We start from the raw sequence: 14,373 nt of genomic DNA on the forward strand, positions 1-14,373 counted from the left end.
GCCTACGGAGCTGTGAGGGGAACGGCACCGCAGTACCTCCAGGCTCTGATCAGGCCCTACACCCAAGCAAGGGCACTGCGTTCATCCACCTCTGGCCTGCTCGCCTCCCTACCATTGAGGAAGTACAGTTCCCGCTCAGCCCAGTCAAAACTGTTCGCTGCTCTGGCCCCCAATGGTGGAACAAACTCCCTCACGACGCCAGGACAGCGGAGTCAATCACCACCTTCCGGAGACACCTGAAACCCCACCTCTTCAAGGAATACCTAGGATAGGATAAGTAATCCTTCTCACCCCCCCCCCCTTAATGATTTAGATGCACTATTGTAAAGTGGCTGTTCCACTGGATGTCAGAAGGTGAATTCACCAATTTGTAAGTCGCTCTGGATAAGAGCGTCTGCTAAATGACTTAAATGTAAATGTTAAATGTAAATGTAAAAGTGGGGGGCAATCATATTCACACATTGTTCAGTTGGATGTCAGCTATAAGAGATTGTGAGAGATAGTGAGAGAAGGGGAAGAAGGGAGAGAGGGAAGTGCAGGAGTACAAGTGAGCAAGAAAGATTGTAGTCAGAGAGAGAGAGTGACCAAGAGAGAGCAAGAGTGAAAATGAGAGAGAGAAAGCCTGTGATGTTTAGACTGAGTTTGATGAGATCCTCCACTGAGCCTGAGTAGGAGTCAGGCTTCGCACTTATCCTCCTACACACAGAGCGAGAACTGCACATTGTACTGTAAGCCCCATGTAGAGGGAAAGATGGGGGGTGGGGAACGAAGAGGAAAGGAGAGAGAGAGAGGTTGAAAGGAAAGGATGGATTTGGTCAAAGAGATTGATAAAAAGAACGATGGAGGTAGAAAGGAAGAGAGAGGATAGTGTAGAGAAGAAGTGAAATATGGAGTTCCTATGTGCAAACACTTTAGATTTTACGTAGGTATAAACACATCAAAGTTTATTGGCCGCATACAAAGACTTGCAGGCTTTATAGCAGGTGCAGCAAATTGGTTAAGTTATTAGCTCCAACAGTGCAGTGGAATGTTTGTATTGTATTTGCGAGACAATCAAAAATCAAGACATGATCCAGAATATTAATGTGGTGAGTACACAGTGAGTAAACAGAATATGATGTGACTAGCAATCAATGACTATACACATGGTGTATAAGTCTCAAGGTGAAGGGCAAAGTATGGCAGGTAGATGGCTAGTGATGGCTGTTCAACAGTCAAATGGCCTGGAGATAGCCGTTTTTCCAGTCTCTCGGACCCGGCTTTGATGCCCATGTACTGTTTGTATGCAAGATGGTGAACAGACCGTGACTCGGTTGGCGGAGGTCCTTGATGATCTTCTTGGACTTCCTTCAACATGGAGTGCTGTAAATGTCCTGGAGGGCAGGCAGCGGGCCCCCTATAATGCGTTGGGTGGACTGCACCACCCTCTGGAGAGCTATGTGGTTGAGGGAGGTGCAATTGCCGTACTACGCAGTGATGCAGCCCAACAGAATGCTCTTAATGGTGCATCTGTAGAAGTTTGTGAGGGTCTTGGGGGCCATGCTGAATTTCTTCAGCCTTCTTCAGCCTCCCTGCGACAATGTCTTTACCAAGGTGTCGGTGTGCTTGGACCATTTCAGGTCATCAGCGATGTTCACGCCAAGGAACTTGACGCTTTTGGCCCTCTCTTTTGCGGCCCTGTCGATGGGGGTGTGCTCTCTCTTAGGTTTCCTGTAGTCCACATTCAGCTCCTTCTGGGGTTTTTTTTTATATTGAGGGAGAGGTTATTTTCCTGACACCTCCCTGTAGGCTGTCTCATCATTTTTGGTAATCAGGCCTACCACGGGAGAATTTTCTTCAGATTTCCTGCGGCCTCAGGATATGTGGTTTCCAGTTTGCTCAAAGTCCTGTATAGCTCCTTGAGTGCCACCGTGGTGTCGGCTTGAGGGGGGGATATAAACGGCCATGACAAAAACCGTCAAAATCGGCATTTGATGGAGAGGTTTTCCAGATGGGGAGAACAAAAGGTTTTAATTTTTTATTCGTGGCCACAATCACACCATGAGTTATTAATCATGAAACATACACGTCCACCTTTGCTTTTCCCGGAGAGTTCTTTCTTCCTGTCCGCACGATATACGGAGAAGCAAAACAGACTGTGTGGACAGAGAAGGTGTAGCTGGGGAGAGCCATATCTCTTAAGACAAATTATGTTACAATCTCGTGTCCTTCTGGAAGGAGATCCTCACCCTGAGCTCATCTACCTTATTATCCAGAAACAGTATATTAGCAAGTAATATACTCGGGCCAGTGGGTGTTTTGTCCTTCTACTGACTAGAACGACAACTCTCCTTCGGCGGCATCTTTTTGGTAAATCACCCGGGATGAATGGAGCTGCTTTGTGTAACCCAAACAAAGGGTTCAGGTCTGGGAAGTCAAATTTGTAGTTTCTTGTTGGTTATAGGAAATTATACGAAATATTAATGCAAGTTGGATCTAGTAATAGGGCTGCCGTGTCTGTCCGCGTAATCTTGCCATCTCTACATTACATGTTGATCTGTATGAGTGTGTGTGTATGTGTTCATTGCTGACCTTTCAGTCGTCTCAGAAGGGCCTTGTCTTCAGTCTCTATGAGTGGGAACTCTTCCCTGGAAGGACAACTGCAGAGACAGAATTATTTTTGAGTGTATGAGTGGTGTGTATATGAGTGGTGTGTGTATATGAGTGGTGTGTGTGTATATGAGTGGTGTGTGTGTATATGAGTGGTGTGTGTATATGAGTGGTCTGTCTGTCAGCCACACCACTCATATACTGTCTGTCTGTCTGTCTGTCTGTCTGTCTGTCTGTCTGTCTGTCTGTCTGTCTGTCTGTCTGTCTGTCTGTCTGTACCTCCTGACAGTGTGTTGTATGAGGCGTATCCAGGTGTTCTTGTCATCTTTCGAGGCAGCATGGACCTCATACATCTCCGGAGGAGAGGAGTCACTGATGAGGAAGAGCCCTCGCTCCTGATTGGCTATCTCCCTAATCATGAGGTTCTGCAGGGAGAGGACCGGAGACTTGTCCTGCAAAGAGGGAGAGAGGAGAGAAAGAAGGAGAGCTGCTATATTCCCTGATGTCCCCATACGGTATATTAAATTGTGACAAAACAAGTCTCTATATACACACAAGTGTTTTTGTTTGTCATTGTGTGAGTGAGAGAGTGTAAGCGCGCGTGTGTTTGTGTTTGTACTTACTAGACAAGGGAAGATGAACCTCTGGTCTTTCTCCTGTAGGAACACTAGGATGTCTGTCATCAGCAGGACCTGCACATCTAAACACACACGCATGCACACGCACACAAAATAGAAACCTCCTTTAAAACATGGTTGAACAACATGTTTTGGAGATAGTTCCATCACCTACAAACTTCCGTGACAAATTAAGCTAATGGAGGCTGGTTTCCATGTGTTTGATACTGTTAATACATCCATTCCACTCAAGCCATTACAAATAGCCTGTCCTCAGCCACACATACAGACCCTTCAACACACACACACACCTTTGAGCCTAGACCCAGGGGTTTTCCAGAGCAGCATTCCCTCATGGATGAGTCTCCTGCGGAGCAACTCTCCTCCTCTGAACAGGCCACCGTCCCTCACCTTGGCCTCGGCGCGAGGGTCCAGCCTGGCCCGGATCTCCTGCAGCCTCTGGGTCCGCTCAAGCTCCATCACCTGGACAGCAGGGTCATGTTCATTAGGCACTGAATGGAAGCAAATGGACTGAAACAGGGAGGGACTACCTGGACTTGTCCAATGAGAATCATCCATTTACATGCCCTAATGCAGTGGTTCCCAAACTGTGGCGGGTGCGAGGGGTCGGCAGGGGAGGGGGTCCCTCCCTCCATAAAATGTAATAATATACACTATATATATATACACACACAAAAGTATGTGGCCACCCCATCAAATTAGTATATTCAGCTATTTCAGCATGTCAGTTTGTCAAATTTATGCCCTGCTACAGCTGTCCTGGTCAACTAAGTGCTGTTATTTTGAAGTGGAAACATCTAGGAGCAACAACGGCTCAGCCGCAAAGTGGTAGGCCACACAAGCTCACAGAACGGGACAGCCGAGTTCTGAATAACGTCAGCACAAGAACTGTTCTGTGTGAGCTTCATGAAATGGGTTTCCATAGCCGAGCAGCCGCACACAAGCCTAAGATCACCATGTGCAATGCCAAGTTTCGGCTGGAGTGGTGTAAAGCAGTGGAAACGCGGTCTCTGGATTGATTAATCACACTTCACCACCTGGCAGTCCGAATGACGAATCTGGGTATGGCGGATGCCAGGAGAATGCTACCTGCCCCGATGCATAGTGTCAACTGTAAAGTTTGGTGGAGAAAGAATAATGGTCTGGGGCTGTTTTTCATGGTTTGGGCTAGGCCCATTAGTTCCAGTGAAGGGAAATCTTAACACTTTTCTTTGCACCCCATGACAAAATGTGTAGAATTGCTGGAAAAAAGCTTTAAACCTGCAAAATTATCTCCACCAACAAGAGGGGTGTGAACAGTTTGTGTCATGAACAGTGCTTGTGCCCATAGAAATAGACATGGTGCAGGATGTTCCCCAATGCTGGAAGGGCCCCCCCCAAGGGGAATCCCTGCCCTAATGAACACAAGCCTGGTTCACAATAGTGTCAGTGTGCAATGTATTTTCTGCACAATGTAATTGCCACTTTCTCATGGCCATAGTAAAAGGACGGGTTTATAGATAGTGTGGCAAGTCAAAATGGCGTCCTTTATTTTAATCTGACTAACAGGTGTTAGTTCATGTCAGAATTGATCTCTGTAATAACCTGAGTAAATCAAACTATAAATGGATTAATAGAGGAGGAAAGCACCTGCTGGTCCACTGAGGTGAGTAGCTCCCTGATCTGAGTCAGAGACTGGGCCAGACAGGAGGCCTCCTCTTCATTGTCTGGTTAATGGAGCGAGAAAGAGAGAGGGTTATAAGGGGGTTAGACATTATTAGTAGTGCTGTTTTTTACCGTGCTCAGTCATTGCCTTTAAACCCTGTGCTTTTAGTTAGTTCTGAGGAACCTCGTCTCATGATATAAAAAGCTGGCATAGTTTGGCTATACCCCATGTTATATTTAGCTTCCCCCAACAATATATTTAATTCTAATGTGAGCATGACTTATCACCCACGGGGTCTTGTTCTCACCCTTGGTGTTGTCAAGGATACGCTGGATGAGTACGGGGTACTTGGTGATACGCTGAGTGACCAACAGGATGCACTCCTGGACGCCATGGCGACGCAACAGGTGACCCCGACACACCCGCTGAATAGAGAGCGGGAAAGAGAGATTAAAGATGAGACAGAAGGGAGAGAAAGTGAGAGGGAAAGATAGTGTTAGTGTGAAAGAGAGAGAGAGAAAGTGAGAGGGAAAGATAGTGTGAAAGAGAGAGCGAGAAAGTGAGAGGGAAAGATAGTGTGAAAGAGAGAGGGAAAGATAGTTAGTGTGAAAGAGAGAGCGAGAGAGTGAGAGGGAAAGATAGTGTGAAAGAGAGAGCGAGAGAGTGAGAGGGAAAGATAGTGTGAAAGAGAGAGCGAGAGAGTGAGAGGGAAAGATAGTGTGAAAGAGAGAGCGAGAGAGTGAGAGGGAAAGATAGTTAGTGTGAAAGAGAGAGAGAGAAAGTGAGAGGGAAAGATAGTGTTAGTGTGAAAGAGAGAGAGAGAAAGTGAGAGGGAAAGATAGTGTTAGTGTGAAAGAGAGAGAGAGAAAGTGAGAGGGAAAGATAGTTAGTGTGAAAGAGAGAGAGAGAAAGTGAGAGGGAAAGATAGTTAGTGTGAAAGAGAGAGAGAGAAAGTGAGAGGGAAAGATAGTTAGTGTGAAAGAGAGAGAGAGAAAGTGAGAGGGAAAGATAGTTAGTGTGAAAGAGAGAGAGAGAAAGTGAGAGGGAAAGATAGTGTTAGTGTGAAAGAGAGAGAGAGAAAGTGAGAGGGAAAGATAGTGTTAGTGTGAAAGAGAGAGAGAAAGTGAGAGGGAAAGATAGTGTTAGTGTGAAAGAGAGAGAGAAAGTGAGAGGGAAAGATAGTTAGTGTGAAAGAGAGAGAGAAAGTGAGAGGGAAAGATAGTTAGTGTGAAAGAGAGAGAGAGAAAGTGAGAGGGAAAGATAGTTAGTGTGAGAGAGAGAGAGAGAAAGTGAGAGGGAAAGATAGTTAGTGTGAGAGAGAGAGAGAAAGTGAGAGGGAAAGATAGTGTGAAAGAGAGAGAGAAAGTGAGAGGGAAAGATAGTGTGAAAGAGAGAGAGAAAGTGAGAGGGAAAGATAGTTAGTGTGAAAGAGAGAGCGAGAGGGAAAGATAGTTAGTGTGAAAGAGAGAGCGAGAGAGTGAGAGGGAAAGAGAGTGAAACAGCAGGAGAAAGGAAGACATGAATATGAACAAGACAAAAAGAGGTGAGGAAAAACAGGAAAAGCGGCAAACGGAAAGATTGATGAAAACAACAAATATTTGTGTTTTCTAACGCAATCAAGAGCAAATCATTTTTTTTCACCGGAATTCTGGAGATATCAATTGATATGAATGACACACCCTCAAAACCAGCTTGAAGAGCTTTAAATCTAAATAGGAGATAAAACATGCACACAAACATTTCCATTAGCCTATTGTTCTTTCTCTGTGCCCCCTCTCTCACTCTGCTAAGGAATATGAAACTACCAAATAGCATGACCATCACAAGTGAGACTTCAGTAGTGGTGACAATTTTTTTTACATAAACACAAAAGCTCTACCTCGGTCTCAGTTGTTCACTCTATCCCCATCTCAATTCAATGTTTTTATTGACGTGAATATTGCCAAAACGTTACAAATAAGTTTCAGAAGTAAAAAAAATATGTCAAAGTCACATCTCTTGTTTCTCTCTCTCCCTCGGTCTTACCCGTATGAAGTACTGGAACCGCTTGTCTCTGGCCAGCAGCTCCTTGTACAGCTTGACAGCCTTCAGGTGGCGGCTGCAGAACTCAGCGTAGGTCTTCCTCATCTCGTCAGCACACTGGCCCGAGAACTGAGAGAAACAATCCGTCAATCAATCAATCAAATCAAATCAAATCTACTTAAAGTACCCTGGCCTAGACCCCAAAGACCAATCAAAAGCAGAGTGGCTAGGACTCCCTAGAAGGAAGAAACCTCGAGAGGAACCAGGGGAGGACCATACTCCTCTGTTTGTACAGTGTAGTTAAGATTACGTATGACAATAAAGGCCAGATAGTTTCTCAGGTTTTGAAAAGAATGAATGATCCACTAGGATGGTAAATGTATAGATCACATTTTATTTTGTAATTATTCTTAACCTTTATTTAACTAGGCAAGTCAGTTACATAAGGCAGTGGGTATAATTTCCATGTCTTTCTACCTGTTCCAGTAGCACATCTCCCAGCTGATGGATAGTGAAGTTGTAGGTGCTGCCAGGCTGTAGGCTGTGGTTGCGCCGGGTGAGCAGCTGTGCCAGGAAGCGGGCATGTATGGCGGTGAGACGGTCGAGGCAGGGGAAGATGGCGTGCACCACGCCCGGCTCAAGCTGCACCTCCTCCAGCATGCCCTGGCGGAACACCCTCTCCATGATGCGCAGCGTCCGCACATGGTGCAGCTCTGTCTGGATCAACTCTGAGGAAGACAGAAACGCAAAGAAAGAGTCGATCATGTAACATCTGGCGAACGAACATTCATATTTTGCTCTGTTCATAACCTGCCAGAAACACGTAGAACACACATGACAATTTGGGAGGACGCACAGGGTCAGCTGCACCCCTGGAGCTATGTCGGGGTTAGGTACCTTGCTCAAGGGCACAACAGTAGTGGATTGTGGCCATCTGAAAGAAGTAGCACCCTCCAGTTGCCACTTTTTCGTTGCCCAGCCCATGGCCTTTTCACCACAAAGGGAAATAAGTTCAAGTGCATGTCACTGCTCTCACCATAGATGACGTCCTGCCGCTTGATGATGTCTTTGCGATGCGTCTGCAGGTAGCCCGAGTCCACCGCCATGCTCCATGAGTCCGCCTCAAAATCCCGCCCCTCAATCTCCATTTCCTCTAGCATGGAGGTGTAGTACTCTTCCCCTGAGAGGAAAACATTCATCCAGCGTAAACAACAAATGGACAAAAACAGACCATCAATGCCTCAAATTGATTTTTTATTTTACCTTTATTTAACTAGGCAAGTCAGTTAAGAACAAATTCTTATTTTCAATGATGGCCTAGGAACAGTGGGTTAACTGCCTGTTCAGGGGCAGAACAACAGATTTGTACCTTGTCAGCCCGGGGATTTGAACTTGCAACGCTCTAACCACTAGGCTACCCTGCCGCCCCAAATGTCCACAGTTCTAAAGTTGCTCCTAACAATCTATTGTTTTTTCTCATCACTTTCAAAGTAGACATGGACATGACAGTTGCCAGTATCCATTTTAGGTTCTTACCCCGAATCCCTGAGGCTTTCCCTACATAACGGATGCAACCTTGTCCTAGACACAAAGACTTGCATAAGCTACACAATCTGTGCGCCTAGACTTAAGATCAATAGCAAATACAGAGCACAAATATCCCACATTCAATCCCAGGAAGGCACAACCATATCACTGTCTTACCCTCATCATTGAGCGACTCCATGGACATGGCTCTGTTCCTGAAGTTGAGCGAGTCTGTGGACTGGGACAGGATCCTGCGCAGCCCCAAGGGAGAGTCATCATTCAGGTTCCTATGTAGAGGCAAGGACGAGGACACACACACACACGGACAAAAACACACACATATATATACACATGCACCAAGAAACATGTATAATATACTCATGCAGGTACAGTATACACACACAGAAACCATCAACATAAATATGTATGAGCACACAGAAAATATAAAACAAAAACGGTGATATAGATACAAATCACACAGACGAAATACACGCGCACGCACACCCATCCATGCATTGCGATACACAGAGACACACATGTTTACAATGGTACAAATTCACAAAACACACCAATGTACGAGCCACTGTGAATATTATCATTCATGCTTTTGTCCTGAGACACACACACACATACAGATGAGGCACATGTCATGTGTAGATAAACATGTTAGTTCACACATTCAGTAGACTGGAATCTGCCACTGCTCCTCTATCCCCAAATGCTGACAGTTATTATACATGTCTGAACCGTGTAAGATCAAACCAAAACTGATAAAACCCCACACACAAACACACTTTGGAAAGTATTCCGACCCCTTGACTTTTTCCACATTTTGTTACGTTAAATCCTTATTCTAAAATTGATAATAATTTGTCCCCCCCCCCTCATAAATCTACACACAACACCCCACAATGACAGTTTAGATTATTTTGCAAATGTGTATTTAAAAAAATAACTGAAATAGAATATTTACATGAGTATTCAGACCCTTCACTCAGTACTTTGTTGAAGCACCTTTGCCAGCGATTATAGCCTCAAGTCTTCCTGCGTATGACGCTACAAGCTTGGCATACCTGTATTTGAGGAGTTTCTCCCATTCGTTTTGAAGATCCTCTCAAACTCTGTCAGGTTGGATGGGGAGCGTCGCTGCACAGCTATTTTCAGGTTTCTCCTGTGACGTTCGGGCTCTGGTTGGGACATTCAGAGACTTTTCCCAAAGCCTCTCCTGCATTGTGTCTTGGCTTGTAATGTGTCTTTCACTAAGGAGTGGCTTCCATAAAAGGCCTGATTGGTGGAGTGCGGCAGAGATGGTTGTCCTTCTGGAAGGTTTTCCCATCTGCACAGAGGAACTCTGGAGCTCTGGCAGAGTGACCATGGAGTTCTTGGTCACTTCCCTGACCAAGGCCCTTCTCCCCCGTTTGCTCAGTTTGGCCAGGTGGCCAGCTCTAAGAAGAGTCTTGATGGTTCCAAACATTTTCCATTTAAGAATGATGGAGGCCACTGTGTCCTTTGGTACTCTTCCCCAGATCTGTGCCAAGACACTATCCTTTCTCGGAGCTCTACGGACAATTCCTTCGACCTCATTGCTTGGTTTTTGCTCTGACATACACTGTCAACTGTGGGACCTTACATAGACAGGTGTGTACCTTTCCAAATCATGTCCAATCAATTGAATATACCACAGGTGGGCTAAAATCAAGTTGTAGAAACATCTCAAGGATGATCAAAGGAAATATTATGCACCGGAGCTCAATTTCTTGTCTCATAGCAAAGGGTCTGAATACTTTTTGCAAACATTTCTAAAAACCTCTTTTTGCTTTGTCATTATGGAGTATTGTGTATAGATTGATGAGAAAAAAAGAATCAATTTTAGAATAAGGCTGTAAGGCAACAAAATGTGGAAAAAGGAAGGCGTCTGAATACTTTCCGAATGCACTATAACACACACACACACACACACACACACACACAGTGTGTGGGACTTTCATTTCTACTATGAAAAGTGTATATGTGGCAGACATATAGGCATGATGTCAGTATTAATGTCAATGACAAGATTTCCTGAGGTTTCTCTCGTACCCTCCCCCTTCTTTTTCTGTTTTGGCCAATGAGCAGGTGGTGGCGGGGCTCACCCTGTAATGTTATTGGTGGAGACGCTCTTGGAGAGGGAAAGACCGGAGCGTCCACGGCGCGAGCCCAGCAGGGATTGGCGGAGGTTGTCAGAGTGGTAGATGGCTGAGCTGGGGCGTTCCCTCATCATGGGGGCTAACAAGGAGTAGATATAGGAGGAGGGGGGGAGTAGGAGGAAGAGGGGAAGGAAGAAGAGGGAAGAGAAATATAGTGGAATAATGGAAAATGAAAACTAAGTGGAAAAGAAGTCTCCACAGATGCAATTAAGGGGTTTAAAAGTGAAACCATAGCAACTCATGCTCAATTGCAAAACTGACATTGTTATTACATTCTAGTCCAATAGTGAAAAATAATTTTCACTTCTGGTATGTAATAAAGAATTCAAAATGTGTAGCGTGTGTGCCTATGGGCGCACGTTTGTGTGTTTGCATGTACTCACTTTTGGTACGAAGGGTCACGTTCTGCAGAGCTGAGTTGTTCCTCATGAGAGCCATCTTCTGTTGCTGTGGTTACAGAATACAGTTCAATATCATATACCACGGCACTTATTATTAGATACTTGTATATGTAGTAGAAAAAGGTTGCAATATTCAGATAGCATATCAAAAGGCAAATATTCATATTAATTCATTCATGTGTATTTCTTGTGCAATTCCCATAATTTTGTGTGTCATGGAAAGGCACCAGTCTAATGTTTAAATTATATACATATATCTCTTACCCTCTGTTTCATTTTGGCACAGTTGGGCAACGTGTCTCGGCAGCGGTTGTGTATGGTGACACTACAAGCTGTGAGAAAAAGAAACACACAAGACTCAACTCAACTATTTTCTCTCTCTCTCTCACTCTCAATGTCCCCCTATATAGATATTTTGTCCCTCATTCTGTTCCTCTATTTTATGTCATATCGAATATGGAGACACTGAATATATGGTGAGCATCTCCCGATCTTTCTCCCCCCTGCCTTGGTTGTGGCCATTGTTTCAAATAACTTTGACTTCCTGTACAGGGTTTGTGAACCGGAGAGAAGAGTTTAGATAACTGCTGGAGGGGAGGAGACCCAGGGGTGTTTTGGAACCCTCTAACCCAGTTCCACTGCCCCTCCACCGCCCACCCTTAACTGACCTAAATCTGGACACTGAAAAAGGCAATCATGACTCACTGTGAGATCTTTTAAAACAATATTTTGAGTGAAGACTGTTTTTGCTATTACTTATATTCACCTGTTTGATTTGGTGCTGTGAAATCAAGCCAAACAAAGTTGAGTGTTCTAGCATCCATGGTATTCAGGACATTTTTCCCAACCCCTAAATGTTACCGGGAACTCATTTCCATATTTCATAATTGAGTAATAGGAATTAGAACAACGCTGTAAGACTAAAACAAAAAGAGTGACCTTTGATCTTTAACTCCCCCGCAAAATAGGAAGAACCTGCAACGAACTGAGTTAGTGCCTGGCTATGTTAATGTGGGATATCAGAAAAGAGCTTGGTGCAGGGCCAGCACAGTTCTGACACAACACCGGGACTATTATCTGATCAGGGGAATGCAGTCCTGACACTACACAGGGTGTGTTTGTTATCTGTGACCAACCCTCTGTCTGGAAAACTGCATCAGGTTTGGTTGAGAAAGACAATGAAGAAATGCTACCCAGCAGAAAAAGTGAAGTAGGGGAGGTGCACCGGCTGACAGCATAACAGGAAAGGGAGTGTGTGTGTGTGTGTGTGTGTGTGACATGAGCATGACTGTGTCTATATTTGTGCGTGAAATGTTTTGCCTGTGTGCATGACTGACACACCTTGGCAGGTTTTGCGTAAAGTAATATGTACATTTGTGTGTGAACTGTGTGGCAAAATGTATTCCTAGAATTTACATATTTCAAAAAGAAATACTAAGCATAAGACCCAAACCAAATGTATTCCAGCACAATCTATTGTAAGTTAAATCAAATGTAATGAAAACACATTGGGCTGAAGCTCTTCTAGGCCAATTTGGTTGTGATGACAGTGGAGAGGTGTTTTTGAGTGGGTGTGAAGCTCCCCATCTCCAACTCTCACCCATTATCTGACTGCATGTAGATCAATGTCCATAATCAAACTATTTTAACAGAATTGATCGTCACATTGTAGTTTATTACTGTGTTGTAGCTTGTTTGGGGAGTTAACCGGTTTAACAGAGCGTTAACAGGTCGATTTGGTTGGAAAGGAATGGTATAGATTGTTCCCTTTGGTAGTGCCCCGATATTCTGCCACTATAGAGTGATGTGACAATGTATGTCCTGATAAATGATGATGCATTATTTTAAAGAATCTTAGGGTTTTAGAGGTACAGGCTATGGTTTGTTTTTGAGGTGCTTTTGTGGTTTGCTGAGGTACTCTTTTTGTGTAGCTGAGGCCTGTATCTGAAGGATGTGGTGGGTAGGCCAGGCTTACTTGGTCAGTTAAGGGACACTATAGAGGGGTGCTGTGTGTGTGTGTGTGTGTGTGTGGTAGCAGTTGTATTAGTAGTGGTAGTAGCATTAGCATTAGTAGTAGCATTAGTAGTACACACTGGGGCAGCTGAGGGCCTCCTTGGCAGTGATGCTCTTGTTGCATGCTGAACAGAGGGTGGTCCCCGACACTGTGAGGGAGGTGAAGAGGTGCCCATTGCTGTAGCGCGCCTCCCTGTCCCGTGCCTCTTTCTCCCTCTCCCTCATGCGCTCTTTCTCCTTATTCTGGAAGGAAATTAAAAAAAGAGGAGAGAAGCAGAATGCACTGATTACATACAATGGCACAGTTGACAGGAGGTGGACAGGTCAGAGCCTTTTGTCTGTTGTCATCCAGCAAAGGAAGTAGACAGGGAAGGCTTCCTCTTTTGTGGCTAAATTGGGCAGGGTGAGCTGTTGCTAGGTCAACAGCTGCAAAAGAGGGCCTTCACGAGACTTGATACCCTGTGTATTAGATCAGTATGTATGGGTATGTCTCAAAACCAAATGTCACTGTAAAAGTAAGAGCATTTACTAGACCGGTCAGAACTTTCTGACAGGGATGACCAGCAGAGGATGTTAATATGAGAGAGAGAAAGATAGATGACTCCAGCATGTTACACAACATAGGCCTATAATGAAACAATAGACGTGGGTCTTCATTTTCACGGTTTTCTCCACCTTCTTACTCACTACCTCCCACTCGCTCTTCCTTCTGTCTCTTTTCTCGTTTGGAGGTTGCTATTGAAAAGAAATTTGGAGGATGCCTTGTGACCGTCACAATAAAAAAAGAACCCACGGTAGCCAGAATGACTGTACCACATTCTATAAAATCAAACACTCTGTAGTTTTCTATTATAATAATATTTCCAAGTGGTAAATGTCTAGACAATGACAGTCATGGTGTTTTCCACCAGCGTATAGCCCACACAGCACTAACACACCTGATAAATTATGTGGTTGACAAAACGAGACTTAATGAGTAGATTATTTGTCACATCAGATTGAATTGTGTGTTAGGGCTTGGCCGGAACAAAAATGTGAGTTGAGGGGCAGGATTGGAGAAACACTGCTCTGAATCCATCCAGAGACTACTTCTACAGTTTAGTTTTTTATTTATATAGGTTTCTCTCATTGAGAGAAATGTATTTTGCAAGAGTGACCCGTTCAAAATAGCAGCAGTCGGCATAGTGATGTTCAAAAGTTAACATTTACCAATACTACCTTTACATTTAGCATCATCACCTCAGACTTTGATATGCTGGAACAGGTCTTCGAAACCTCTACATCTGCATTGTCCCTAATTTCTGGTCAATGTTTGTGCACTTGTTAAAGGTCAAATGTTATTTTGACGCAGC

The 14,373-nt window shown here is 44.4% G+C and overlaps 1 protein-coding gene across 3 annotated transcripts in view; it reads right to left on the reverse strand.

Annotated features, from left to right (window-relative positions):
* Window positions 1-14,373, reverse strand: part of LOC135549855 (rho guanine nucleotide exchange factor 2-like) — a 64,591-nt gene that overhangs the window by 19,244 nt on the left and 30,974 nt on the right. For all 3 annotated transcript variants that reach the window (XM_064980204.1, XM_064980206.1, XM_064980205.1), the window contains 14 exons: window positions 13,102-13,264; window positions 11,273-11,340; window positions 10,991-11,054; window positions 10,554-10,686; window positions 8,599-8,708; window positions 7,931-8,074; window positions 7,372-7,622; window positions 6,898-7,023; window positions 5,180-5,297; window positions 4,857-4,933; window positions 3,518-3,689; window positions 3,213-3,289; window positions 2,869-3,041; window positions 2,572-2,639 (listed from right to left, as the gene is read on the reverse strand). In XM_064980204.1, the coding sequence (XP_064836276.1) occupies window positions 2,572-2,639; window positions 2,869-3,041; window positions 3,213-3,289; window positions 3,518-3,689; window positions 4,857-4,933; window positions 5,180-5,297; window positions 6,898-7,023; window positions 7,372-7,622; window positions 7,931-8,074; window positions 8,599-8,708; window positions 10,554-10,686; window positions 10,991-11,054; window positions 11,273-11,340; window positions 13,102-13,264 (1,744 nt within the window). The remainder of the gene's footprint in view (window positions 1-2,571; window positions 2,640-2,868; window positions 3,042-3,212; window positions 3,290-3,517; window positions 3,690-4,856; window positions 4,934-5,179; window positions 5,298-6,897; window positions 7,024-7,371; window positions 7,623-7,930; window positions 8,075-8,598; window positions 8,709-10,553; window positions 10,687-10,990; window positions 11,055-11,272; window positions 11,341-13,101; window positions 13,265-14,373) is intronic.

The sequence above is a fragment of the Oncorhynchus masou genome, chromosome 12, assembly GCF_036934945.1.
Source record: "Oncorhynchus masou masou isolate Uvic2021 chromosome 12, UVic_Omas_1.1, whole genome shotgun sequence".
Lineage (NCBI taxonomy): Eukaryota > Metazoa > Chordata > Actinopteri > Salmoniformes > Salmonidae > Oncorhynchus > Oncorhynchus masou.